Source organism: Maylandia zebra, linkage group LG12 (genome assembly GCF_041146795.1).
Source record: "Maylandia zebra isolate NMK-2024a linkage group LG12, Mzebra_GT3a, whole genome shotgun sequence".
NCBI lineage: Eukaryota > Metazoa > Chordata > Actinopteri > Cichliformes > Cichlidae > Maylandia > Maylandia zebra.
Window position 1 is genome coordinate 14,884,570 of NC_135178.1, and position 25,254 is coordinate 14,909,823.

The window sequence follows — 25,254 nt, forward strand, 5'->3', positions numbered from 1 at the left end:
ACATGTGAATCCAATGAGGATAAATATGACACGTCTACATGCTGCACAGAATCATTCATGCAGCTCTGCTTTATTTTAGGGAACTTCTTCGCTGTGAGAGTGCACTGGCCAGATTATACTGTCGCATGGCCTTGCTCAACATCTTTGCCCCCAAGAATCCGCACACCTTCACTCGTCTCTTCCACATACCTGCTATCCGTGACATCACCTTGGAACACTTGCAGCTTCTATCTAACCAGCTGCTGGCTCCACCCCTCCCTGGTGAGTGTGGCTATACGATATTATAATGAAACACCTTAATACCATGTGCATATTCTATTAGTGGTAAATGTGACAATTTTTTTCTTCCTGCAGATGGCACGATCAGTTCAAGTTCTGTTCTGCTGGCTCAGTCAGTATTGCACAACCTTGAGGGCCAAAGTTGCTCCCCCACAGACCTGTTTTACCAGGGCAACGCTCAGCCAATCCGGGAGTGGTTGACAGTGGCCATCACCCGTGCCTTGCATCAAGGAGAAGAAAGCTTACTTGAGCTTACAAAGCAGATATGCTGCTTTCTACAGGTATGTTCTGTCAATCTGTTATTAATTTAATACATGTATCTCAGGGTGCATGTTTACAAGCTGTTACAACTCTTACAATTGGGGTGATTCTTGACAGAATGCACCAGAGCAGTTTACATCTGAGGAGTTCCCAGTGTCAGAATCCAAAGTAAGCATGGATGTCAGCTTTCCAGGAGCTGCATTTGTGATCGTGTCCTGCAAAGAAAGCCAGCTAGGCTGTCGTAAAGAGTGAGTTATAGTGGTTTATTAAATAACAGCTTTAATAAAATAAATAAATAAAAAACATAGGAGAGAAAACTTAAAAACAAAATCAAATTGATAGCAAAAATGACATCTTAATCTTTTCTACTCCATTAGCTCAAGTCTGTACAAGGCCCCTTGGGCTCGAGTCATGGTGTATGGCCTGGGTCACAAGGTGCGGAGAAATGGCCAGCTGAATCTGATGGAGGCTGTGTGTTATCCTCTGGATGCTTCACCTACCAACACAGGCCTTATTCCCCCACCTACCACCAATCAATATCCTTCTGTTATGATCCCTACTGATAAAGTGCACATCAAGCTTGGTTAGTATCTAATTCCAAAGGGAATTTATATACGCTGCTTTAGCTGTTTTGTGAATAAACTCTGTACCCATTAAATGTAATGAAGTATCCCTTTGTCTTAATTGTAGGGGTGTCCCCCCCTCCTGGTGCTGTGCTGGTGTTGCACTCCTTGCCACTGGAGTTTCCATTAGCCATGGCATTTGCTGAACAGCTGCTAACATGGAAGCTGGGAGAGAGCAGTGAACGATCAGAGGATGAGCTGGACACAGTTCCCTCATCTGTGCTGCTACAAGTGGTAGAACTACTTGGTAGGAGGAATATCCATTGTGACACCATTTAATGTGCATGTTGTATTTCATTGCCATATTTCTGTATCCCTGTCATATAGCAGTTGTAGTATTACATTAAACACACAAATGTAGATTTCACCCATTAAATCCTAAATTGTGAGATTTCAAAAAAAGATTTCAAAATCCTAAATTGTGATATTTAGTTTTAAATTTTTATTATTCATTTTAATGTCCTTTTAGTTAGAAGTAACAACTCAAAGCTTACGAACCTAAGCTATAAGTCACGAGACATTTAGGTGCATAAAGATTTCCCAAGATCCCAATTTTGATTATTTTCTTGGTCGTTGTTCTTAGGTGGTTTGGTTTGGACAACTGATCTGGCTCCCTCCATCAAAGAACTCATCTTTCACTTGTTAGCGGAACTTTTGCGGAAGATCCACCAATTGGAGCAGCGCAAGAGCCCTACTGGTCTATCAAGTTCAATTGCTCTTTTGCTTAACCCCTGCCTCGCAGTGCTCATGGCCCTGCAGACAGAACTCCGAAAGCTCTATGACCGGGAAACTCAGGGATGGACTGCTGGAGGGGCTGGAGCAGGGGGGTCCTCATCCGGAGGCATTGCATTGGCCCTGGGTGCGGAGCAGAGTCGATTCTCCACATACTTTCATGCCCTGATGGAAGTGTGTCTGGCTGTTGCAGAGGTGACACTTCCTCTCAATGTTGGCGGCTCTTCAGTGGGAGCGCTGTCCTCCACCAGTGCCCCTAACCTTAGTGATTCTTCTTCATCCTCATCATCATCCCCAGGCCAGACACCGCAGAGCCCCAGTTTGCTCTCAAAGCGTAAGAAGGTGAAGATGAAGCGTGAGAGAGCAGCAGCTGCAGTGGCAGCAGTGTCTGGTAAACGGGGAAGTGGAGGTGCAAGGCTGTCAGAGAGTGACAGTGCCCTGCTGAACATGGCAGGTAGTAAACCTGAGGACATGCTGTGGTTCCACCGCTGCCTTACTCTGCTGATGATCTTACGACACCTTGCCAACAAGGACCCACAGGGCTTAAGCGTAACCAGCGATGCAGTAACGGACGCCTGCCAGGCTCTGGTTGGACCCACTGCTCACAGTCGCCTGCTGGTGCTCTCAGGTATTCCCACGCACCTGGAGGAGGCTGTTGTCCGTAATGCTATCCGAAGGGCTTGCAACGCACATGGGGGGCTCTTTAAAGATGAAGTCTTCATTCCTCTCCAGGAGGAGGACCCCAAGAAAAAACCTGGGACTGGTGTTGCAAGCCTTCAGGATGGTAAAGTGTGTCCTGAACCTGAGCGCCCCTTTGCAAACAACGGAGGTCCCGAGAGTCCCGACAGCTCCAGTAGTGTAACTCCAGCTATGAGTGTGAGTGCTTCAGCTTCTACCAGCCAGACCTCTATCTGCAGCTCCTCTCAGGGGGTCTCCCGCACTGCCAGTGAACTTTCCGTCGATCAGGAGCTTTTAGCTGTCCCACCTCTCACTCCTGCGGCTGCAGCTTCTGCCATTACATACCCCCAGCAGGGACTCCAAGAGTCACAGACAGTTTCTAGTCAGGAGAGTCTAGATACCTCCCTGTGTAGCACAGGGAGTCTTGGGAGTCTCGGCAGCTTAGGGGAACCTGTCGACAGTGCAGAAACGCCATCCGCGTCAGATGGGGGCTCTATGCACACAGTCACCTCATTAGAGAGCAATGCAGTCATGGCCAGACCCATCAAGGGTTACGCTGTCATTGAGGTGAGCTGATTCAAATCGTTATTATTCCATCTGATTGATTTTGTGCTTAAGATGTTGAAAATGTAAGGAAAATTTCTCTTTTGGTGACTATAGGTGCGTTCTCGAGCCAAAGTGGAAAAAATTCGTGCCAGTCTTTTCAACAGCAGTGACCTGATTGGCTTGTCCAGCCTGGAAGGTGAAGAAGAACTAATGGAGCTGACCAATGAGGAGATCCTCACGGCTTCCAGTGTTAACCAAAGCCTGTTTGACACACAGGGAAGCTCTGCCCTTGAAGACTACTTCTTGGAGAAAACAATCAAAGGTTGTCACTTAACTACAATCACATATTTGCTGCTTTTAGTTTTCTTACTTTGTCTAAATTAAAATTCTTCTGTTTGAAGGTGACAAGCTTGTACCTGGAGCCCGAGATGTCCTCACAGATATTTTTAAGAGCTGTGTCCACTCGGAGCAGATGCTCAGCCTCACGCCAGCCAAGCCCGTTAAAGTGTCTGACATTTACCTCAGCAAGGAGCAGATCAACTCTCAGACACCAGGCAACCTACTGCATACTTTCTTCACCAATGTTCGACCTCCCAAGAAAGTACTTGAGGACCAACTTACTCAGGTATTAAAGAAGTGCTCAACAGTAAACTTGTGAATTCTTTGATATAGTTAAATCAAAAATTTGTTAGTCAAATGGCTGGCTCGGTTTTAGTTTGGACTGTCACCTCACAGAGAGAAGGCCCTGAGTTTGAATTAAATCAGGACCTTTTCTGTGTGGAGTTTGTATGTTCTCCCCGTGTCAGCGTGGTTCTCTTCAGGTTCTCTGATTCCTCCCACAGTTCAAAGACATTGAATTAGTGGGGCCAGGTTAAATGCCCCTAACCTGAATTCGAAAAATTGAAGAAAATGGATAGATGGATTACTATAATTCAAAAAAAATAATAATAATAATTTAACTGTAATTTAATTTAATTGACCTTTTTGTTTTAAAACAACTTTTCAACTTTTGTACACAACAACTTACAAAATGTTTTATTTTTTTAGATTCTAAGAAAGTATGGCACTCCTAAGCCAAATAAGAACAAGTACAGCAAGGCAGGAAAAGAGCAGCATCAAGGCAAGGTAGTAAGCACCAAGAGGCCCATCACCAAACCTCCCACTAAGGAAAAGTCTGTGCTTAACAGTGTCAGGTACGTCACTCACTTTTTGAACGGTAACTACATGTATAGAGGCATAAACACACTGCCATGATAACTGAATTAAAATGTGCTCATCTCTCAGAACCGCACTGAGTGAGAAGAAAACAGTGCTAAAGCCGAAATCTCCTGAGAAATCCAGACCTGAAGAAAAAGATGTGGAAAAATCTCCTGCGAAGAAAACCGAAGGTTTGTAATAAACACTCCCACTTTGACTCCACACATCTATGAATTTTTAGCTAACACAAAGATTTGCAAAGGATTAAAACAACCTTTGAATTAACTACCTAACTACCACAGAACTAAATGTGTGGTGAAGAAATATTCACATTCCTAAGCTGTGAACCTATCCAGGCTTATCCATGAGTTTCAAATGTTCCTTCGCAAGTAAAAGTGAAATAAAAACAAAGGACACGAAAAAGTGAAAACATTTGTGCTGTGTCATGAGATAAATTTTAGGGAACCTGATGGAAATTGAACATCAAAATGATAGCAGTTTCATTTTTGCTTTTTTTTTTTTTTCCATAGTTGCGTCATTTCATGAGGGCACCCAAAACCAGACACGAGACACTTTGTCATATGTCAAAATCATTAAAAGCAATGTTTTGCGCGGGTGTTTTGTTTTGTTAGTATCTTAATAAACCTTTTCATTAAGTTTCATCTGAAAACTAATTAACAGCTGAAACTGTAGAGAAGAAAAAGTATAATATTTGTATCTGAATTGTAGGAAAGTAGGATGAAGCAGCACAACATTGAAATTAATGTAAGTAGGTTACCAGAGAATTTAAGACATCCACACAATTGCATTTAAAGGCACTTTTGTCTGTTGACACACCGCCAGTCCATTATCATAAAAGTGAGAATTTTCCATATCAGTAGCTGATCCATGTATTTGTAAATGAAATGCAACCTGCTGTGAATGGTTTCTTTAGTCCCAGAGGAGAAGTACTTGACACTAGAAGGCTTCCATAAATTTGCTGTTGACCGAGCCAAGCAGGACATCCGCAGTGTCTGGAGGGCAATTTTGGCTTGTGGTTATGATCTTCACTTTGAGAGGTGAGATTTGAACAGCCTTGTTTGAAAACACACACACACACACACACACACACACACAGACACACACACACTTAACATGTTGTCAGTTTTCTTTTGTTTTAAGTAATTCTGCCCTAATTAGAAGTTTTTAACCTTCATAAAAACAATAATAAATGCATATATTATGTCTTATTACTAACTGCAAAGATGATGATATATGTAGAATTTCTAGTGGGGGAAAAAAGCTTCATAAGCCTTATTTTGGGGCAAAGTCCCATTTTTATCAGAGTCGACTGATTCTACGGATGTAGTAAACATTTTGGTGATTATTTAAACTGAAGGTTTTTTGGTTGTTTTGTTTTTTTCTTTCTATCAAAAATAACTGCCCACAGATATTTCTATATGGCTGCTGAGTTTCTGCTTGCCTTTAAGAAGGCGAGTGTGTGAGTTGTTTCATGTCTTTTTTTTTTTTTTTCCCCCTGGTTTGGCAGTTGATTGGCTCTTAGGGATCAGTTTGTATTAAGGATTCTTTGAGTGTCTTGTCTCTATTTGATAATGTTTCTGCTCTTTAATGTTTTTAATGAGCTCAGAGCTCTTTATTTAAGAACTCCCGTGCTCCTCTGCCAGGTGCACCTGTATAGACACTCGCCATGCACAGAAGGCTTGTAGAAAGTGGAGCTTAGAAATGGATGTGGCATTGGTACAGTACATCAACAGACTGTGCCGTCACCTGGCTATCACACCATCCCGGTTGCACCCCCATGAAGTCTACCTGGACCCCAGTGATGCTGCTGATCCTCGTGTAGCCTGCTTGCTCAGTATGTAAACTGCCAGCACTTTTGGAGTTTCACTGAAAAGTTTGAAACCTCGGGGGGGTTTTGTCAGCTATACATAACTTTTTGTATAAATGTCAATGTTTTCAGATGTGCCTGTGGAGAGTTTACGCCTACGCTTTGCTTTGCTGCAATCGCTCAACAACAGCCTGGAGAGTTTCTTCCTGCCGTTGGTGGAACTGAGACAAACACATACGTATCAAAACAGCATTGCAGCTCTGTTGAGTGAGGCCAAAGGTGAGCGGGATCTGAGCACACATCTCGCGTTGTAGTTTGTGTAACCTATCTGGAAAGCTTGCTTTGTTGAAATGACTCACCGCTTGTTCTATTTGCAGGCCTAATCTTTTATGACACTAAGGTCACTGTGATGAACAGAGTACTGAATGCCACAGTGCAGCGGACAGCTGACCATGCCGCTCCAGAGATTACACTGGACCCTCTAGAGATTGTGGGAGGTGGGTATTCCTTTCACTGGTTCACGTTTTTTAGTTTTTCAAAGTTCTATATCACTTAACGGAGCATTAGGGCCACATTAAGAAAAAATTATTATTGATCATTTTGAGAAAAAAATGTAGAAATGTGGAGATTAAAATATTTTCAAGGCAAATTGCCACAGCTGCTATATCCTCCATATAATGGCTTGTGTAGCTAAGTTAGTGACATTATATTTCAAAATCGGTTTTAGTTACAAGAAAACGATTTCTCTTTTAGCACATAAACAGAGTGTGGTAATAAGGATCTTGAAACGATGGTGCAGAAAGCAACATCTGGTCAGAAGGAAAAAAACCCACAAACTTTGAAGAGCGTGTATATTGTATCACAAGATACAGTCCCACTGCGCAAGTGACATCGGACTGTTGTTTTTTATATGTCATATGTTTATATGTTTGATCCACTGAAGGGGTTGTTTTGTAACGCCAGGCAATGTTGTTTTTGTTTTTTCAACGTCTACTGAACGTCTAAAATGTGGTTGTTGAAGACATCTTCGACTCATTTTAGACTGTTTTTAGGCTGCTTCTATGGGCTCTATAGTCCCATGTTTCCAGATGGTGGAGGGCATGTTTTCTGTACAGAAACAGTTATGTGTGAAGGAATACAGAGCGATTAGTGGACATCTTCAGATGGCGTGGGCTCCTGAGCTAAAACAAAAGTGAGCAGCTGCACGGTGGATTTGGAGCAGAAATGTCCCGAGCTTCTCACAGACAGTTTGCAAAATGTGCGAATAAACAAATACTGTTGAGCAGAGTAGTCCAGTTTATACACAATTGCATAAACTTCTCATACTTTCTGTTGCAACTTCTTGTCTTGCTACTGAATACAAACACACTCACTTCCTCTTACAAACCTCTTCACAAATAAAACGGGATTACTTGTAAATATGGAGCATATATAAAGAAAATGCTCTTTTAAACTTTTTAAATACAATTGTGCTCTTTTTAAAAGGAATTTCAAAAGTTTTCAAAAATACTTTAACCATAATTATTTTGCATTTTAACATTAAAAAAAATACCAACATGTACTGAATAAATCAATAGAATAACACATAAGTAATGAGGGATGTTTTTAAATAATCTTTATTTAAACATATTGTTTATGTTGATAACAATAATGTTTATATTTGTAATTAAAAATACTACATTTCTTAATCATGTAAATTTCCGGCACCTGTCACAGATGTCCACGTGACGCCCAAAGTAATTATCCTGTCCAAAGTTCATATATTGAGCATTATATTAACCTCCAAGGTGGGTCATGGTTTGGCGTCCAAATTGTGGACCTTGTTTGGACGTCGTATAGATGTCGATTGCTTGCAAAAACAACAGACCCAATATAGACATGGTCTGAGCATCTATCTAACATCCAATGTTTAGTGGGATGTAGCAGCTAATCAATTTGTTTCAGTAACTCATCTACACAAAGCATCTTGCAGAGGCTGCATCAGTTTGTAATCTGCACATTTTGGGGTTTTTTTTTCTCAAAATGATCAATAATTATTTTTTTTCTTAATGTGGCCCTAATACTCTTCATACTTTCAAGGTATCTTGTCAAATGTGCTTTTTTTTCTGATTGGGTGCGTCTGCCTCAGGTGAGATCAGGTCATCAGAGAACACGTACTTCTGCCAGGCAGCACGCCAGCTGTCGTGTGTGCCGTCATCCCAGCTTTGTGTGAAACTCGCCAGTGGAGGAGACCCAACCTACGCCTTTAACATCCGCTTCACTGGAGAGGAAGTTCATGGCACGAGTAAGAATTTCTCCCTCACAATACTTCTGTACTGCCTTTGATTCTTGCGCTTGAGATTTATTTTAATTCATAAACTTCCAAATAACTGGTACAACTAACTAACCAGTATTAAAAGCAAAATACAAAATCAATGGCAAAATATATGAACTTTTAATCGGTTGAGAATCTAAGCACTGGATATACTTAGATTTATTCTGCTCTGCTCATTTTGTTTTTCTGTAATACAGGAAGAAGTAAAGAGACTAACATCATGTAAATGTGGCATTTGCAGTTACTTAATTACACTGTCAGGCCATAAAATAAATTGACCACTTTCAAGACATTACAGGCCAATGTAGGTTTTCTGTTTCGTTTTGATAGAAGTTTCCATGTTTCACTATATTTCACAATATTTTTTGTTATAAAAAAAATAATACCGGAACCTAAAAAAAGGAAGGACATTTCTACCAAAATAAAACAACAAAACTGGCTTTAAGAAGGGGTAAATAAGCACCATGTGTAAAAGGAGTTCTCATACTGCAATAGTTAATCACATAAGCAGAAGCCTGCAGCACAGATTCCGGGTCTATTTGTACTGAACTAAAATTCTTTCAAAGTTTGTTTGTATGTGCACTTTGAATCAATGTACAGCCCTGTGAATAGTATTTGCCCCCTTCCTGTTCTAACTGGCTGTGATCAATGTGTGCAGGTGGCTCTTTTAGACACTTCCTGTGGCAGGTGTGTAAGGAGTTGCAGAGTTCTGCACTTTCCCTGCTGCTCCCCTGTCCCAGTGCTGCAGCCAATCGTAATAAGGTAATATTTATTTTCTATTACCTACCATGTTTTCTGCTTTTTTTGTCTTTTTTGCTCTATTTGTTTTCCCCAAAAATTCATTCATATCCGACTGTGTGCTAGATACTAACTGAAATGTGTTTTATCACACATGATGCAAACTGCTGTGTTAGGAGTAATATAATTCGTATCTGTATTTGTGCTGTTCTCAGGGGAAATATATCCTCACTCCATGCCCTATCAGCTATGCAGAGGAACAGTTGCTGCACTTTTTTGGCCAACTACTAGGCATAGCCATACGTGCAGATGTGCCACTTCCTTTGGACTTACTGGGCTCATTTTGGAAGGGCCTAGTTGGTGAGCCTCTCGACTCAGAGCAGGACCTGCAAGAAGCCGATGTGCTTACCTACAACTATGTCAAGAAATTTGAAAATGTAAGTGTATATTAGTGTTTGTAGCACCTTTAGATGCTACCAACATGACTCTAGTGACCTCAAATTTACCTTTTCCCTCCTATGCTGAAGGTGACTGACGAGACAGAGCTAGAGGCCCTGTGTGCTGAAATTTCCTCCCAGCACCACTCAGGAGAAAGCCCAGACTCCCCCAGCCGTCCCTGCTGCACCTTTACCTATGTCACTATGACTGGTGAAGAAGTGGAGCTTTGTCAGGGAGGGCGGAGCCTCATTGTCAGGTACAAATCATCCCACTGATCGCATTTTTGTTGTTGTTCCCGTTCCCGTTTGCAGTTATCTTAATTCGGCGTAAGTTGTCTTTATAGCCAAATGCCACAGAACATTAGGGTGTGATTTCATTCTGGATATCCTGTGTACTTGTATCTGTCTGCAAAGCTGGCAGAACAAGGATGTGTATGCACGGGCGGTGCGGAGCCTTCGTCTGAGGGAGCTGCAGAATGTGGAGTGCATGACAGCGGTGCGTGCAGGGCTCGGATCCATCATTCCCCTGCAGCTGCTTACCATGCTCAGCCCTATAGAGATTGAGCTGCGCACCTGCGGCCTGCCTTACATCAACTTGGAGTTCCTGAAGGTAAAGCAGTGTTAATTTTGTTGACCAATAATTGTCATCATAGTTCACGTCAACGTTTTTTTTTCTTGTCTGACACACAAAGAAGATGATAACTAAAATAAAATGTACTGACATTTTCTTAACAAATGAAAGCAAGATGAGAAAATTCTGGAGAAATAAGATCCAATCAGAACTAAAAAAGTTGTGTATAAAGGCGGGCCAGTTTGGAAGTGATCCAGTCAGAAGTAATCTAGTTGTGCAGTAAGGTTAGAGGTGCACATTTGATCTGCTGCCTTGAAGAAAGCAGGAGAGTTCGGCTCCTTGTTTCTCATAAAAATGTGAAACAAGGAGCAAAATGTCAACACTTGGAAGACAGGGAGGAGTAGACGCATGGACACATTTGGCACACATGAAACTACGCCGTAAACTGTGTGAGCAACTCTAGCTGGTAAATACACTTTATATTTTAGTCAAATAAATCAACCTCAAATTTAGTCTACAAGAACCTTTTGATACATAGTCAACTAAAATGAGAATAATTTAGATGCCTAAATTATTAAAACATTAAAACATGCCTAAAACTAAATCAAAGCTTGCTATTAAAATTAACACTGGGGTGAAACATATATTTGTGTGAAAGTGATATGTCTGTGTCACTTGTCATTAAAGTTTCTTTGTCGGGCTAGGCAGTTTATTTATTTATTTTATTCTGCTATTGATTCATGCTAAATATATGAAATACAGAGAGATTTCACTCACCTCGTGTTGTCACGGGTTAGTATTTAATTTCAGCATGTGCTCGGTTCCCTCGTAGGCTCATACAATGTATCAGGTGGGCCTGATGGAGACTGACCAGCACATCGAGTACTTCTGGACCGCCCTGGAGATGTTCACTCAGGAGGAGCTCTGCAAGTTCATCAAGTTTGCATGCAATCAGGAGCGCATCCCATTCACGTGCCCCTGCAAGGATGGGGGGCCTGACACCGCTCATGTTCCCCCATACCCCATGAAGATCGCCCCTCCTGATGGGGCAGCAGGTAAGATCTGAGGGTTAAGCAAGGCCCCGAATCATCTCAGCTTCTCTTGCAAACTTGAGCAAACTCTAAAATGTTAAATTACAGACACACATTCAAAATCTCAGGCTTGCTGTCATTTACTGTACACCTGCATAGCTGGCAGCTTATTATAGCACCTGCTACGTAGCACGTCATTGGGCTTCTGGTTCATTAACAACTGGCAAACATGCATAACTGGGAGAGAAGTGCTGGGTTATGAACTCCTGTTTCTCCTTTAGGTCAGCCAGACTCTCGCTACATCCGGGTGGAGACCTGTATGTTCATGGTGAAACTGCCCCAGTATACTTCTTTGGACGTGATGCTGGAGAAACTGCGCTACGCCATCCACTACCGCGAGGACCCACTCAGCGGCTGAGAAGACTTGACAACCGAATATTCCCCCCTATGTGCCCCAAACCTCGCCCTCACCCGTGACCCCTTTTCTCCCTTCATCCCCAAGTTCCTGGACTTTCCTCTGAGACAGACCTTATGCTCTGCTGCATTGACAAGTCACAAAGTTAATTTTATTACATTTTCAGTGGCAATGCTTTGTTTATCCCTGCTTTATATTGCAGTTTACACAAATTGTACGTTTCATTATTTTGATTTGTTTTGCTTTTTTTTTTCTTCTTGTTATTGTATTTTATTTTATTTATTTATTTTTTTTCAAGGGAATTCAGGGAAGATATTCTGAATTGGCACTGACACGGAGTTTGAGGACGACGCTGAAGTGAACCAACTGTGAGACTTTTTGTTCACCTTTTCCTCCCCTTTCCTTTAACAGAAGGATTAACAAGGTTCAGTCAAATTCTGTGAATTTAGCAGCGTTACGGGCTAACTTTGAGATCAGCACTTTGAATTTAATTGAATTCACGATTGCTTAACATTTTAGCACTGTAATCTCGGTCTGACTCGCTGGATTTGGCATTGCCATTATGGCACAAAACAAACATTTACTCTCCTAACGCTTAACCTAGCTGCCTCCCTCTGCCACCCCTCTGTGGGGGTGATGTTCAGAAACATGCCTTTGCTGTAGGAGCCTCTCTCAAGAGGGTAATGCTGTGTGTGAAAATCAGATGATGATCATGGCTTTTGAGTTTAAGGTACAATGACTCTCCCCCCCAAAAAAAGAAAAGAAATTTGTATTGCTGTCTAGTCTTGGAACCTGTCAAGTATAAGCAGGCAGAAGGTGTGAACAAGTGCTGTACAGGATATTATGTAGTTTACTGCCTGTTTTAAATAAAAATGAACTCCTAATGGACAAACTAACTTATGCCTATATAAACTGATTACATTTTATCCAAGTCTCTGAAGGGAGGGTATTTAAGTCATGTAAAAAGTCATATTAATCTATTAGTTTATGAATAGATAGATACTTTTATTTTATTTTTTCTCTTTTGTTTTTTTTTTTGTTTTTTTTAATACCTTAGTAGCTGTGGCAGAACGAGGGGTCAGGTAGATTGGACGATGGTAATCGAAGCCTGCTCTGTTTTTTTTGTTTTTTTTGTTTTTTTTTATAAAGTTGCATTACAAATTGTGAAACCTATGTTGCATTGTGAAAGCAGGAAGGGAACCCATGAGCTGCTGCTCTTCCACATTGTTTGTGTAATAACTTCTACTGAATGTGAATGTCCTTGTTTCCTATTCCCAATATACGTGATCTTCACACGTACACCGAGGAAGGGGCAGCGGGTTAAATTGAGTTCTGCCTTTTCATAGTTTTCTTTAATGAGAAATGAACAGCATTCTGCTTTTTTCTTTTCTTTTTCTTTTGGTCAAATTACCCATAACCAAATGTTTAGCTGTGTTTAAAAAACAATAAAATAAATAAATAGGATGGGAAAAAAAATGTAAATAGACTAAAGTTATGTTTGGCAATTTTTATTAATTGCTAATTCACTTCACCTTATAACTTTTGGTTTTCGGTTTGCACTACTCTTCCAAGAAAAGATTCTAAAATGAGCAAACTAGCTGATGTCTGTTGGATATCCAGTTTGTTGTGTTGTTATTTTTTATGAATTTTTTGGAAATACCAATAATATTATTATCACCTTTGTCTTGTACTCAGATGGATTCAATTTCTTCTACTCATGGTGAAACATGTTTTTCTTGTGTGAGTAAAATCGCCATTTTACTTGGATAGTACTGAAAAACACAGCGAAAATTGCTATTTGACTAATTGGGTTGTTGATTGCTTGCAAATTTTTTGGTTTTTGGTTCAGTTCCTTTTGAAGGGTGATACACCGCTGCTAACAGGGACGCTCTCTCTTCTACTACTCCTTCTTGGGAGGGGTAGGAAAGGTTATAAAACGGACATATCCATACAAGGAGGTGTTACGATAAAATGTGTGCTGTACATTTACTTGATATTTATTACAATTATTTATGGTTGCATTAACTTAACTTTTACTGTCTTACCTCTGCACATCGGAAGCTTAACATATCTAAAAATGGATTATACAGATGTAAAGAATCAGATGGCATTTGAGATTTGTGTCACAATAAAGAAATGTCTTCATGTACAAATACTCTTTGTTGTTGTGTTTTTGTTTTGTTTTGTTTTTTTGCTCTTGATCTAATTATCATTTTAACTAATTGGTCTTTAAGTTATTGGTCACAGGAACCCTCACATTTTCATACTTGACCAGCCAGTGCTGGTGATGTGACTTGGTGAATGTGACTGTTACCAGTCTCTTTTGACAATTAGTTCTCATCATGACGTCATGGTTTGTCTATTTTAAAACATGCTTTGTATGTTTTACTGGCAGTTAAGTAACTACCAGTAAAACAGTAAAACTGACTCAATAGTTGGATTCTGTTTCATTGTGTGTTCTATTCAAAGAAAACTGTCTTGAGCAATGTGTGTAATTGAGGAAGAGACCAAAAGACTTTGTGTGCTGTCAGTGCTTACTGAGCTTTTATACTGCTTTGCTGAAATTTCTAGGTCAAATTTAAGACATACAGTTAGGTCTATATATATTTGAACACTGACACATGTTTATTTTTATTTTTTTACTTGTTTACTTATGTTTACTGAAACATATTCCAGTAATAGTTATATAATGGACATGGACATAATGTGTAAATGTAAACTTTAAGCTGTCATTTAAGAGTATTTACAGTAAAACTGGATAAAGGGTTTAGGAGTTTTAGCTCCTTAACATGTGCCACCCTTTTTAAAGGGGACCAGAAGTAACTGGACAATCGACTAAAAGGCTCTTTATTGGACAGGTGTGGGCAATCCCTTTATCATGTTGTTATCAGTTAAGCAGATCAAAGGCCTGGAGTTGATTTGAAGTGTGGTGCTTGTATTTGGAAGATTTTGCTGTGAATGGACAACATGCGGTCAAAGGGGCTCTCTGACACCACCAGGAACTCAATTATTACTCACTTAAGGAGACCAGAGTGTAAATGCGGTGTAATGGAAACATAATAAGTAGCTAAACTCCAAATTAACTTAGCTTAAATGCTGTTTTTGAAATATTATACCAAAGCAATTTACAAACCAAATATAATACATATATAATATGCACTGTATACACGTGCAGTAGCATGGTGTGCACACTGCACTTAACGCTGAAGATTTCTGCTGAAAAAAGCTGAAAAAGTTTTTAAAAAAAACAAAAACAAAAAAAAACCCCATGAGCAGGATTCGAACCTGGCCCTTTGGGTCTCAAGGCGGCTACTCATCTCACTGAGCCAAACTCCTGCTCACAATGAAAAGGTGGAGAGACTGACAATTACTAATAATAATGGATTGGATTTATATAGCGCTTTTCAAGGCACCCAAAGCGCTTTACAATGCCACTATTCATTCACACACTGGTGGAGGCAAGCTACGGTTGTAGCCACAGCTGCCCTGGGGCAGACTGACAGAAGCGAGGCTGCCATATCGCGCCATTGGCCCCTCTGGCTAACACCAGTAGGCGGTAGGGTAAAGTGTCTTGCCCAAGAACACAACGGCCAGGACAGAGAGCCCGGGGATTGAACCGGCGACCTTCCGGTTACAGATGCGCTTCCCAACCCCCTGAGCCACGGTCGCTGAAATGAGCAGAAGCTGCTGAGAATTGTGCTGATAAGAGGTGAAAAGGCTAAAAATTTTGCAGAAAAGAGGTGAATCAGCAGAATTTCTGCTCAAAAGAGTTTTTTCTGAAAACAGCTGAGATTTGTGCTAATAAGAGGTGAAAAGGCTGGTGTCTAATGATTAGGAAACTGTTTCAATGGAACGATGGCTGTCAAGAAAAATGGGTGATGATGACTGTGTTTTGTAACCATGTCTTCAGACAGTTTTTTGGAAATTCAGTTGTGACACAATGACTCACACTCAGTGCCTGCCTTTGTTTGTTGGTGATTGGGGATGCCAGCACTGTGTCCAACTCCTTTAGATGGGAGAGAGAAAGTAAATCCATCATGGGTAGATTCAAATAAAACAAGAACAAGATGAAACTAGGCATCTAATAACGGGGAACTGTTTTTAATAACATCTACTTTGTGGACATATTTTTTTTTAATATTCTTTCCCAACTGTATCAGTACTAAGCAGGAGGTTGTGTTTTTTCTATGATTTGGTTCTCAGATTGTTATAATAATTACATAATAATAAGCACATTTCACAAAAATTGTGCTTGCAATCAGAAAGTCATTCACTTTTGGGTTGTCTCATCCTCATCATGACTGGGAGGAGTCTGGTCTGAATGAGCAATGCTGATTGGTTGAGAAATGGGTTTGGTTTGTCAAGTCCACAGACAAGTGCTACATAAATTTGACAAATTTTAGTGATAAAGAGACACAAGAATAAGGATCCACAGGATCTGTAATATTCAGGGAAACATGTCTACAACTAGGTGAGCTGAAACCTGTGTTCTTCTCGTATAAATGACCGCATTGTGAATTGATATTTTGTAATTTTTTTAGGTTGATGTTTTAAATTTTTGATCTTTTTGCTTGCCCTTTGGTCCAAAGTGAAATGAAGACCCAGCAGGATCTTCACGTGGCCACTCCAGTGAGGGAGAGCCTTGCCCTGACCAAACTGGCCGGGACCTCTATTTACCTCAAGCTGGATTCGTCGCAACCGACAGGATCCTTCAAGATCAGGGGCCTCGGTCACCTGTGCAAAACGGTGAGTAATTCCTATCTGGCAATGATTTGATTTCCCCTGCATTTGAAAGAGGATCTTGTCGGGAGTGAAAAGAACCGGCAAGGGTCAGTTTACTGGCTCATGAATTCTGTGTTGACATGTTTGTTATGGGTTTCCTTGTAGCTGGCAGAGCGAGGATATGAGCGATTTGTCTGCTGTTCAGGTAAGAATACAACAGTCTCTACTTTACCATATTGATGCATTCAGTGTGTCTAATTTAATTGTTTGTTTGTTTGTTTGTTTGTTTGTTTCAATAGGAGGAAATGCCGGCATGGCAGCAGCTTATTCTGCCCGCAAGCTCGGGGTTCCTGCAACTATCATTGTCCCAAACGTCACACCGAACATAACAGTGGAGAAAATGAGGGATGAGGGAGCCACTGTGATCATTCATGGCAAGGTTAGTTAAATGTTCCTCAGTCACTTTTTTACTTTTTCCCAGAACAAATGAATGTACGAGGGTGGTAGATTCTGAATGAATATGCTTCATTTTATTAACCCACAGGTTACATTTAGAATACAAGATGACTATTAAATGGTTTTCATTGATTGAAGGGAACTGGGGGGGGAGAGATATACCAGATCATTTGTATGTTTTCTTTTCCACAGAATGTAGATGAAGGCATTGCATACGGACAGGAGCTTGTGGCAAACAACGCTGGCTGGATATACATCCCTCCCTTTGATGATCCCCTCATCTGGTAAGATGGCTTCAGTTGGCATCCTCGGAGCTGTGACTGTGTTTACATTAGCCTTCTGTTACTGTGACACCTGTCTTATCATGCATGAACAGAGCAGTTGCAAGGAGTAAATGAGATGATGTGGCAAGATGTATGTTATCACAGCTATTCTGGGGGAGGTTGTCAGATAACTAATTTGTTTGAGATGTCACATTCAAAGTGTTAAGCTTAACCATAAATTATTGAAATTATGGGTTACTTGGTATATTATTGGCATTTGATAATCATATGCCACAACCAAGCTTTATAAACCAGGCTGCACCATGCAGAGATTTCCTATATTGCTGTGCATTAAAGCAAAATCAGTGCTGAGTTTCTAGAAACTGACAGCTTGCGTTTGTGTACAAAGGGAAGGCCACACATCTCTGGTGAAGGAGCTGGAGCACGACCTGAAGGAGAAGCCAGGAGCGATAGTGCTGTCAGTGGGAGGCGGGGGCCTGCTGAATGGGGTGGTGGAGGGACTGCGTCGCGCCAACTGGGCTGACGTCCCTGTTGTAGCCATGGAAACTATGGGTGCACATAGCCTCCATGCAGCCATGGAGGCTGGAGAGCATGTGACTTTACCTGCGATTACAAGGTACTGCTGATTAGCTAATTAACTAAAAAAAATAAGGGTGTCAACAAATGTTTGGACTGGTGGTGAACACCGGCCTTGTATTATACTCTACAGTGTTGCAACCACACTGGGCGTGGCAAAGGTCTCAGCGCAGACAATGAAACTGTCACAAGAACACCCGATTCTGTCAGAAGTAGTCACAGACCAGGAGGCTGTGAAAGCTGTTGAACACTTTGTGGGTGAGTACAACCTGAAGAGACAAACAACAGATTTGAAATGACCGATCTGATCACAGATCTCTCCTGATATTCTGCCTCTGCAGATGATGAGAAGATCCTGGTGGAGCCTGCCTGTGGTGCTGCTCTGGCAGCGGTGTACAGTGGCATTATCAAAAGGCTGAGGGATGAGCGCAAGCTGCCGCAGCACCTGGGCCCTGTGATCATTGTGGTGTGTGGCGGCAACAACATCAGCTTGGAGCAACTGAACAAGTTGAAAAAGCAGCTTGGCATTATTTAACTTCACCCTGAGTTTTCCTGACCTTTCTTCCTTTTCCCCACCTGCTCACAAACCCTAAACCCTATTTTACTCTCTGTAATATATTATAAGTACTTGTATGTAGCACTTAATAAAGATGGGATATGTTTATTAATTGTGTTTCTGTTTATAAGGTCTGTCTGAAAAACAATAATTTAACCCACATTTAAGCTGCATTTGATTTGTATTTAGTATGTTTTGTTTGTAGGGCCGTTACATATGGTATATATGTGGTGTATACTGACTGTATGTTAGGCACCAACATGAAAATTTAGTAAAGATGCACAAAACTCCATTTGACGTAAAACAGTTCACTCAGTGTGTAACTGTTCACCATAAAATATGTGAAAAAACCCCCCAGGTCTAATTATTTATTAGTTATTGGCCTTAAAAATAACCAAATTTCAGACTATTCTTTATTTTAAACTATAGTTCTGTTCTTTGTCTTAAAACTAACAAGTTCTTCAATTTACCGTATTGGCCAAAAGTCTTGAGCCACCTTTGATTTCTTTGTATTTTACTTGCAAAAAGCCACTGTATTTATTTATTTATTTATTGTAATTTAAAAAACTGTCTTGAGCAATAGCTCTCGAGAGTTAATCAACAGTTTGATTGGCATAAAATATATATTTTCTTGCACCAACAAGCTGATTCCCAAAGAGCTATTAGCCCAAAATCTGGAACATCACAGCATGGTGTGCAGCATTTCCTTAAAAATTTTAAGCAAGCTGAACAAGTAGAGGATTAAAAAAGAAGAACTGGGCTGCAAATCAGTGTCAACAGGTCTTGTCATTCATATGTAGGGGATAGTTTGAGGCTAAATTTCAGCCAGTGATGTTTGGGATTTTTGTTGAAACTGATGGAATTATGAACACAGAAAAGTACATTCAGAATTTGATCAAACATGTAATACCATCTGAAAAGGATTTTGAATGACAGTGGCTTCATTTTTCAACATGACTGATGCCAAACACACTGCCAGTGTAGTAAAAACAGCATGAAGAACTATTTTAGATTACTCAAGCTTGTCTAAGAGAGTTATGTTAGAGAATAAATGTGGGCATACCAAATATTGATTACCAAGTGCGCTACAATTGTAAAAAGTCTCTTTATACCTTATATACTGCATCTCCATGTCTTTTTTTCAATGTTTCAATAAATCGCTCCATTTATTTCCTATTTTCTTAGCAAACGATAAAGAAATGGGTAGCTCAACACTTTTTCACCTTACTGCAACTTTTAATTTATACTCAAAACTGAGCAAGATTCAAACTCCAAGCTTTTAAGAAATCAAGAATGCAAAAATGTTTAGTTAGGACAACACAGCAATGGTAGTTTTTACAACAGCTAACACGAATATTTCTTTTTGAGTGAAAAGGATTAAAAACTTTTTAAAGGCCTAAAGCTTCTCCGTGAAGGATTGTTACACCATCTGTTGGTGAGGAATTGCACATAATGAATTAATTACTTAAAAGTCCTATTTTAGTTTCAGTCTTTATGAGAATATATCTAAGCCACAGATCTGATTGGAAAAAAAAAGAATCTAAAAAGTAGCCTTCGTGATGCGATTGTTAAGTTAATTTGCTCATGTGAAGAGTGCAACGTCAAAGCTTTATATTTATTTCCTCATAGTCCACACTAATAAGTGAAAATTTACCCATATGTTCATATAATAATTTCAAGCCCTAGATTTAAAAATGTAACATAATATCTCAATGCTACACTGCACTGATACTAAAACAAGTATTAGAAAAATGTGTTACAACTTCATCTGCAAGGCTTTTGGATTCATGCATCCAATAAACAAAAATCGATATTTGATGATTGCAAACAAAAACTGTGTGAACTTCATCATCAACGCCATCTCTGGAAAACAGGGAATAATATTGTTACACAGGTAAACCCAGCTTCGCCACCTGATTGTGTCTGACCTGATATAGGGGTGTTGCTTTTAAAATGACTAGCTACAGCTGTATTATTGAGTGTTAAGAAACATTTTTATTTGTGGTTATAGTTTATTGAGTTGTGACTGAGTGGGTTCAGATACAGGGTTATAGGGGTTAACCTAGGTAGGCCTCGCATGCAGTAATGGTTATATTTTTGTTGGCTTTTTAATGGCATTATCTGATCAGCGCCTCACTGTCTATTATTACATTATTTACATGTCAGCATAACCTCAACAGTCAAATGGCAAATAAACAGTTCAAACCGATTTCCCAATCCACGTGGCCCTACACGGAAGTCCCAACAATATGACCTGAAGGGAGTGCCTCTGGTGACTGCACAAGGTGAATGCATATTTACCCTCCCCGGTCTACAGCAGAACTTTACCGGCCTCACCAAAAAAAACAAAAAAAACCAAAACCCGACACATTTGATTTTAGTTCTACTATGTAAATGCCCCCCTAAAAATGTCCCAAGTAACACATTATTATCTGGATTTTTCTTCCCCCGTCTCCTGCAGATCTCCCTGCCTCTCTGTGCGCAGCAGCGCTCAGAAAATCCGCTATGGCAACAGGGGAAAAAAAGACAAGAAAAAAAAAAGAAAAAAGGAAAAGATTTGACAACATGGCGCACTTTCCTTGAGAAAAAAAGTTTCTCCTGAACAGCCACACAGCTCCGTTTTTCAGCCTTTCCTCGCACTTTGTCAACTCTTTCGCTGCAACGTGGACTTTTTTGGCGACGCTTGGAAGAGTTCTCGTTGCGTAAACAGTCACAAAGTCAACAAAGAGTGTGATGGGATGAGAGCGATAACCCGTCGCAGGCAAACGGGATGGAGAAGCAAGCGACTCTGAAAGAAAAGGTAAATTATATGTATTAAAAAAAACCCTAAAACGACTCTTTCGTAGGCTGTCATGCCAGCTGTCATTTTCCAACTTGTTGGTATTTTATTGCCCCCGGATTACTTTTTTACTCCGCGTCCTGGACAGGAAATACCAAATGACCATTCTGTGAAAACCTCGTAAAAGACCTCTATCGATTTTCCAGTCATGCATACAGCACTGTTCTGCACACTGGATGTGTGGGCTGTCCCAGTGCACATAATAACCAGCGTAAATCTGATTTGAATATCGCTCGATTCCAACATTAACTTGGAGCACATTTATTTAGTTTTTGCACGAACAGAAGACTTTACAGTGGCAGAGAGTTTCTGTGTATTAACGAGAGCAAATCCACACAGTTCCTCCAGGAGAACTGTGACCATCCTGCAGTCTGGACTACATTACAGTAGGAGAGATAAGTTGCTTTCCCTATCTCTGTCTCCTTATGATTACGTTGTTAGGGTGTCCTCTGTATTGATGTAGGCTTTCATTATCTCTCACTCTCCACCCTTCCTGCCCAGTGCTGCCCACATGCAGTGGGCAGCCCCCCCTCTGTATGTTGTAGCAGATTAGACAGCAGAGAGCGGACTTTTCTGTCAAAACCTGCATTCTCTTGGGCCTTGGAAGCACTAATCCATAATAGATGCCTCTCCTGCCTCTCCTTTGGGAGCAAACCTTTGAATGTCAGGCTTGGCGATAGTGTTGGTTGTGTTGCAGATGTCACAAACTCAGCCTGTTTGTGTGTTTCTGAAAGGTGAGCTATGGTTTATATGTATTTATATACACACACACAAAAAGAAAGACAAAGAAGAAGAAAAAATCTTTAAAAACCTCCAGAGGTTTACCGTACACGGATTTATCAAACCTCAGGTGCTGCATTTGCTCTTAGAGGTGCAATAGAAAAACGAGATGCCCCCCCCCACACACACACATATAAAACCATGATCTTTTCTCTGTTGTCATGTGATACAAAAGGTTATTTAACGGTTGTCATAGAAGCACTCTTTTTTTTCTGCTGCTTCTACTCCCTGGGCCTCTGGAAGTAATTACCAAGCCAGCCCTATCCCAGAATTCAGTCCGAGGAGGTGTGGTGAGAAAGAGGTATAATGGAAGCAAGCCCAAAAGCCAGGCAGCCCGAGATGAATTTCATGATTCAGTAATACTCAGCCAGCCGTCCCTGTTAAACGGACACGACGCTCTCCTACTTACTGTAATCAATCAGATGCTTACCGGTTTGTTGCAGTTAGTAAGATCTGAGTCGGTACAGTTGGTCTTCCTGCTGTTTTAGTGCAAGAGTGGAAAATAAAGAGGGACAGGGAGAAAGCCTTGCACTAACACATATATTATATTTGCTGTGGTAGGAAATTTTGCAGTGCAGTGAAGACGTCTTTATTAGGCTGAACGTCACAGTGATGTTGTTCTTTAAACCGCTATGTGTAACGCTGTAATAAAAAAGTGTGAAAGAAGAACAGCTGTGGACTCTGGGAAGTTGAAGATAAAAGGTTACTTGGTAATGAGTGACATCATGACAAACTGTGCTTTCATTTAAAGTTAACACATGTGCAGAAATAATTAAAGTTTGCACCTAAAGACAGAAAATGTTGTCTGCAATGGTTTTGCACAGCTCTGATTGTTTTATACAACCTTTATTTAAACTGTAAAAACAACAGATGCCTTATAAAGTGTTTTACTTTGGCCCTCATGCTGTGTCAACTTTTGACTTGAGTCATATTGCAGCAACACATCTGCAAGAGTTGAAGCTGCACTATTTACATACTACCAGGATCACAACCTCGCAACACATGACACAGCAGGAAGAATCACAGACAGCAGTTTCTCCAGAGGCCATATCGCTAAGCTAGCATGCACAAAAATGAGGCTCCGAGCCTCACTTGCAATTCAGCTGGCAGTAATGTTCTAAATTGCACCCGTGTCCTGATGTGACACGTCAAAATATCTGCCGTGAAAAGGGCTTATTGAGCTCAAATACCACAGCACATGCATTTTATTTTGGCACACAGGAGTTTGGCATAGACTCTGGGTCATGCACTCTTTCAAAAACACCCTGCTTCATATTCATTTCATTCATTAACGGTCCCTTGTGCTTCAGGTGCATGTTCTCAGTGCTGCAGTGGTAGCAGTGGGCAGCAGACATTTTTGGCATGTTGCAGAAGCAAAAGCACAGGTGTAATTGATCACAATAAAAATGACTGTGTTCCATTTAAATGAGCCACTTCCAAGGTCCTTTTAGTGTGCGTGTTGGCTCACTGTCGTGGCCTTGCAGGACACTTAATGGAACTGAGCCATCATTAATGAAATTTGCTTCACTTGTGTTTTTCCGACTATGACAGCTTAAAATATCGGCCTTGGAAAAACACTCACCGAGGTCTCTGCTTAATGGAATTCCTCTTGGTTAAGTGTTGTGGGGTTTTTTTTCAGTCAGACTGATCAAAGCTCTCCGGCTGCTCCCTGTCCTTTTCTCCAGTTTTCAATCTTCGGTTCTCGGACAGCGGGCAGACCTATCCGGTGCGTTGGAGACGACGGGGCCAGGTACGGTCTGAGCAAAGCTGAGTTCATGGAGAAAGTGCAGCAGAGCAATGAGGCGTGTCAGCGAGGTGACTTTCAGGCAGCCGTTCATTTGTACAGTGATGCACTGCAGGTCGACTCACAGAACTGCATCCTGTACAGTAACCGTTCAGCGGCTTTTCTCAAATTGGGCCAACACCAAGCAGCTCTGGAAGATGCTGAGAAAGCTTGTGAGCTTAATCCCAAGTGGCCAAAGGTAAGTGCACCTCAACAGCCTAAAAAGCTGTGGATTCTCAGAACGAGGGGCTTTTTAAATTTTATTTATTGCAAAATAAAACAACATAAGAAGTGAACTAAACAACTGTTCACGCTACATCTCCCATTTTATGTTTTTTAATAGAAATCATTGACTAGCGCACAAATAGAGTGTCATCGCCACGAATGTCAAAGGTTAAATCTAAACTGGGTTATCTAAGCGGCACAGATTGAAATGTGTCACGTGCCAAATGTGCTTCTTAAAAAACATCTTTTTATAAAAACTGCTGGCAGCAGAGGCAGCTTTTTCAGCGCAGCTGGTAATGAAGTAGCCACATAGTTATATTTTCATTGCATTGCTGTCTTTGCTCACATAAATGAGATCATTTATCTTTAGTTTAAAGTGTATCAAATCCCCATCATGTTTCCACTCCTTCAGTTTCAACCTTGTGGCTTCTGATCAATACAAACTTTTCTGGGGTCTTGTCTTTGATCTTGTCCAAGCCACGTGGACTAACCTGCGATAGATTTCACATTACTCAGCCACAGAGATCACTAGCAGACCAATTCCTCTCAGTGATAGAAATGCATCGATTTCGTGATTTAGCACGCAGAGATACTTTTGTCTCTCCAGCGAGAGATTGATGATAATGTGGTAGAGTGGTATTGATGATAATTTGTCGCTACCAATGATGCATCAGCGGCCACCTCTTCTTTGATCTGAGGTTGTGCGTCTTCGTTTGCTCAGGTAGGTTTCCTCCTCTGTGAAAGTGTGTCATTGCAGTGAGAGCTGACACTGTCACTTCTTATTATGTCGGTAACGTGTGCGTCCTGTCCCATTGTCTGTGGACTTTGAGTACAGCCTTAAACACACCTATTGTTTACTGTAGCTTTTTATACTTCTGTTGTTGTGATCGTGTGCTCCGGCTAGTCCGATATATTTCACTTGATATTATAAATTTCTGTAACAGTAGTCTTGACTTTATGGTGTCACTTTTCTCTCTTGCATCTCGTACAGTGGGAGAAATTTCACAGAACCTCTGAGGCCTTTGAGACCAAACTATAATTGAAAATCACTGCCAAAATCGTTCGCCTCCTTTTTACACGCTATCCAAGTACAATGAACTCTTTGTGGTCTGACTTGGGGGATGGTTCGCTTAATCTGTGTAGCTCTGCTCAGCCTGGATTTACTGCCATTTGACAGTTTTCACTCTCGTGCCCGGGCTTTTGTTCATCGTGATGTTGATGTATAATTTGACCCCTGTGTCTTAGTTTGCAACAGGAAACAAAGGGATTTATGTCAATGTATTAAAAATTACACAATATTGCTTTGCAGAAATTAAATCTCTCGACTCACCACTAGGGGGCAGTCTCGTCAAACCGGAATAGATTTTCAAGGGGTTTTTTTTA

General features: G+C 40.8%; 3 protein-coding genes across 4 annotated transcripts in view; all 3 read left to right on the forward strand.

Annotated features, from left to right (window-relative positions):
* The window catches only part of hectd4 (HECT domain E3 ubiquitin protein ligase 4), a 39,024-nt gene extending 25,219 nt beyond the window's left edge, over positions 1-13,805 (forward strand). Inside the window, exons 56-76 of the mRNA XM_076890746.1 lie at positions 80-261; positions 355-560; positions 658-788; positions 918-1,123; positions 1,231-1,410; positions 1,747-3,140; positions 3,234-3,441; positions 3,521-3,744; positions 4,167-4,312; positions 4,404-4,507; positions 5,251-5,374; positions 5,981-6,171; positions 6,277-6,423; positions 6,522-6,641; positions 8,273-8,428; positions 9,117-9,220; positions 9,412-9,633; positions 9,724-9,890; positions 10,048-10,243; positions 11,037-11,259; positions 11,517-13,805. Of these exons, the coding sequence (XP_076746861.1) occupies positions 80-261; positions 355-560; positions 658-788; positions 918-1,123; positions 1,231-1,410; positions 1,747-3,140; positions 3,234-3,441; positions 3,521-3,744; positions 4,167-4,312; positions 4,404-4,507; positions 5,251-5,374; positions 5,981-6,171; positions 6,277-6,423; positions 6,522-6,641; positions 8,273-8,428; positions 9,117-9,220; positions 9,412-9,633; positions 9,724-9,890; positions 10,048-10,243; positions 11,037-11,259; positions 11,517-11,653 (4,768 nt within the window). The 3' untranslated portion in view covers positions 11,654-13,805. The remainder of the gene's footprint in view (positions 1-79; positions 262-354; positions 561-657; positions 789-917; positions 1,124-1,230; positions 1,411-1,746; positions 3,141-3,233; positions 3,442-3,520; positions 3,745-4,166; positions 4,313-4,403; positions 4,508-5,250; positions 5,375-5,980; positions 6,172-6,276; positions 6,424-6,521; positions 6,642-8,272; positions 8,429-9,116; positions 9,221-9,411; positions 9,634-9,723; positions 9,891-10,047; positions 10,244-11,036; positions 11,260-11,516) is intronic.
* Positions 13,806-16,072: 2,267 nt separating this feature from the next.
* Positions 16,073-18,337, forward strand: LOC101479205 (L-serine dehydratase/L-threonine deaminase). The gene is made up of 8 exons (XM_004544254.4): positions 16,073-16,121; positions 16,240-16,396; positions 16,538-16,577; positions 16,672-16,811; positions 17,021-17,112; positions 17,501-17,728; positions 17,822-17,946; positions 18,030-18,337. Exons 1-8 carry the CDS (start codon positions 16,108-16,110, stop codon positions 18,221-18,223), a joined length of 990 nt encoding a protein of 329 aa, XP_004544311.1. The 5' UTR covers positions 16,073-16,107; the 3' UTR covers positions 18,224-18,337.
* Positions 18,338-20,761: 2,424 nt separating this feature from the next.
* The window catches only part of LOC101479501 (tetratricopeptide repeat protein 28), a 192,123-nt gene continuing 187,630 nt past the window's right edge, over positions 20,762-25,254 (forward strand). For both annotated transcript variants that reach the window (XM_012917361.4, XM_004544255.4), the window contains exons 1-2: positions 20,762-21,044; positions 23,549-23,845. In XM_012917361.4, the coding sequence (XP_012772815.1) occupies positions 21,015-21,044; positions 23,549-23,845 (327 nt within the window). In that variant the 5' untranslated portion in view covers positions 20,762-21,014. The remainder of the gene's footprint in view (positions 21,045-23,548; positions 23,846-25,254) is intronic.

Excerpts from the sequence above, each read along its gene's own strand:
- LOC101479205 (XM_004544254.4), top strand. Across the intron at positions 17,113-17,500 it reads TTTGATGATCCCCTCATCTG|GGAAGGCCACACATCTCTGG; the intron begins GTAAGATGGCTT and ends TTGTGTACAAAG. Across the intron at positions 17,729-17,821 it reads ACTTTACCTGCGATTACAAG|TGTTGCAACCACACTGGGCG; the intron begins GTACTGCTGATT and ends TATACTCTACAG.